This window comes from Madurella fahalii (assembly GCF_045866475.1).
Source record: "Madurella fahalii IFM 68171 DNA, scaffold_3, whole genome shotgun sequence".
Classification (NCBI taxonomy): Eukaryota; Fungi; Ascomycota; class Sordariomycetes; order Sordariales; genus Madurella; species Madurella fahalii.
Window position 1 is genome coordinate 5,526,452 of NW_027263973.1, and position 2,632 is coordinate 5,529,083.

The window sequence follows — 2,632 nt, forward strand, 5'->3', positions numbered from 1 at the left end:
ACACCCTGATTGTTGACCACTCTGTTTAAAAACATACGGAGCATGCACATTCCTGCGATGGCATACGTCTCCTGTTGTCGCTCTCAGAAACGGACTTAGCGAGCTCCCTAACTCAGTAGAGCGCCAAGGATACCATCAAGAGCTTTGTCAGCCACTTACTTTCATATTAAAAAAATGTCTCTTCTTTTCCTATCAAAGTAGATAGATTCTTCAGCCCTAATTGAACAGGTGCACCTCATACAGTCCCTGACGGCCCACTGCACGTCTGACACTTGTAGAATTCGTAATGGAGCTGTGCCTAACCTACATCTAGGCGCAGTAATACCAGAGGTCTCATCCACGACGCACCGAGGAAGACCACCGGCCACAGATGATCCTGCCATGCTCCTACGTACCATTTTGGCCACTTCATGCTGTTCGTTGCAAGAGGGCATTGAGCGCGTCTCGGACTCGCTACGTAATGCTCTCAACGCTCCCGTATCTCGCTATACAGTAACCTCGGGAACAAGGAGATCATCTTGGTTCTGTTCAGAAACAGGGGCCCTAGGGAGACTCCCCCTCAACTGTAGACAGGACTATTTCTTAGCTGCATAGTCATTTTGTATAATAATCCACTACGTTTCACCTACTCTGGACTTCAATACCGATCAGAAACAACAGAACCAGTCAAGCGCGCAATCCGTTAGTAATTATCCATCAAAGCCTCGCTTTGGCACGGCCGTCGTCTTCCGAGTAACGGTCGACGCCTGCGGCAGTGCTCGGTCTGTAGTGTGGTCGAGCTTCCAAAGCTTATACCGGCCCTTCTTACACGACCCAAGCTCGGAATGACGGACCAAAGCGAGAGGTTGCCTCTTAGAGCTACCCCAATAGATATCTTCGAGATACCGAATGAGATGACAAGCAGCCTGCATGTCTATTGCCTTGGCACGACTGCCACTAAGCCCCTTTGAGTGAAGAAAATGTGACGAAAGCGACTCTATGTAACCCGAGATACCGACACTGACCCATCATTAACCAACTAGTACGGATGAAAGAGGTTAGGGAGGAACTGAAATGGCGGGGCTGTCAATGAATCCCCGTCAGTTAGGTGTATATTAGCCCAGCCGAGCGCAACCATTGATTCTCTTCCTAAAATCGGCAGCAACCACACCACTTTCTCCTCAAGATGCACACCTCCAAATATCTGCTCCTTGCCCTAACAAACTTCGCGGGGATTTCCGCACTGGCAGGAAAACCCTCGAGGACCCCTACTTCCTTCACAGCGACAGAAATATTTTCCTTCCCGCCAACCAACCCTGTGTTCATCGAGAACATCTTCGTACTCCCCGACAACAGGCTTCTACTTTCTCATTTCGGCGGCCCGGGACCTGACAGTCCCCTTTACATCCTCAATCAAACATCCGCTCAAGTCTCCATCGTCGGCTCGCTGCCCAATTCCACAGCGCAGACCGGTATTGCAGCTCTGGGGGGTGACCGCTACGCCATCACTGCGGGGGTTGTAGGGGATAATTTTGAGTTCATCGAAGGGAGCGTTAACGTCTTTATTATATCCCTTCCGAATGGGTCAGGCACGGCGAGCGTAGTGGATGCTATTCCTGTGGGAAATACAATCAACATGAACGGCCTGGTCTCGCTGCCTTCCCCATCAGGAGATCGGCATATTCTATTGTCAGCTGATAGCCGGGGCGGCCGAATCCTGAGGATTGATACCCAGACAAGAACGAGTTCGGTGGCGTTTACAGATCCCCTGTTCGGAAGGGACCCGAATAATGTGGATGCAGGGAGTATTGCGATTACCGGCGTGAATGGATTGTCTTTGAGAGGGAGTTGTCTGTATTTCTCCAACTCAGCGCAGGGGATCGTTGGAGTGGTAAAGATCAATGATCTCGGATACAGGGCCGGCGATGCGAAGGTTTTGTCACGAATCCGGGGGAATGTGACGCTGGAGAACTTCTTTGATGATTTGGCTGTAGATAGGAGGGGGAATGCCTATGTTGCCTGGGAGACCAGGACCTTGGTCAAGGTCGCAAAGGTCAGTGGGAGGCAGACGGTGATCCTAGGCCCAGGCGGGGTCAGCAACGGTAATGTGACTCTGAGGTACCCGACCGCCGTCAAGGTGGGCTTGAGTGGTGAAGAGGTATATGTTGCTACGGGCGGGATTTTGGATAATGGTGATATGTTGGGCGGGCAGGTTGTCAAAGTGCAAATTTGAGTCGAGTTAAAGTCATAGTTCAGCAGAGGTCGATGTGTTACCCGGAGTTCCCTCCCGCCTACGTACTTATATATGACGTTTGTGGCCCTGAACTCGGTTACATTGTTCCTTGGCCGACGAATGCGGGTTGATTTCGAGACTCGTCGGACAGGGCTGTGAAATGCAGCTATTTTTGGCACATTGAGAGGGTGCAGAAACACACATCTACACCCACATACCCATCAAAACAAGGGGGAGGGCAAAGGTGGCCAAATACCAGATAGACAAGACAGAGAGGACAGGCCAGGTGATACCACCACAAATTGGGTCCCTACAGCCTAAACAAGATCAAAAATATGTGCAGATAAGCTCATTCTGCTCAGAAGAAGATTGCTTTGCACGCAAGGAAAGCTCGTCAATTGAGCTTGCAACAAGTGTGGA

The 2,632-nt window shown here is 50.6% G+C and overlaps 1 protein-coding gene across 1 annotated transcript; it reads left to right on the plus strand.

Annotated features, from left to right (window-relative positions):
* Positions 1-1,165: 1,165 nt before the first annotated feature.
* Positions 1,166-2,212, plus strand: MFIFM68171_07006 (uncharacterized protein; the record flags this gene model as incomplete). Its single annotated transcript, XM_071062426.1, has 1 exon — positions 1,166-2,212. The coding sequence occupies one exon, from the start codon at positions 1,166-1,168 to the stop codon at positions 2,210-2,212; it is 1,047 nt and encodes a 348-aa protein (XP_070918527.1).
* Between the last annotated feature and the right edge of the window lie 420 nt (positions 2,213-2,632).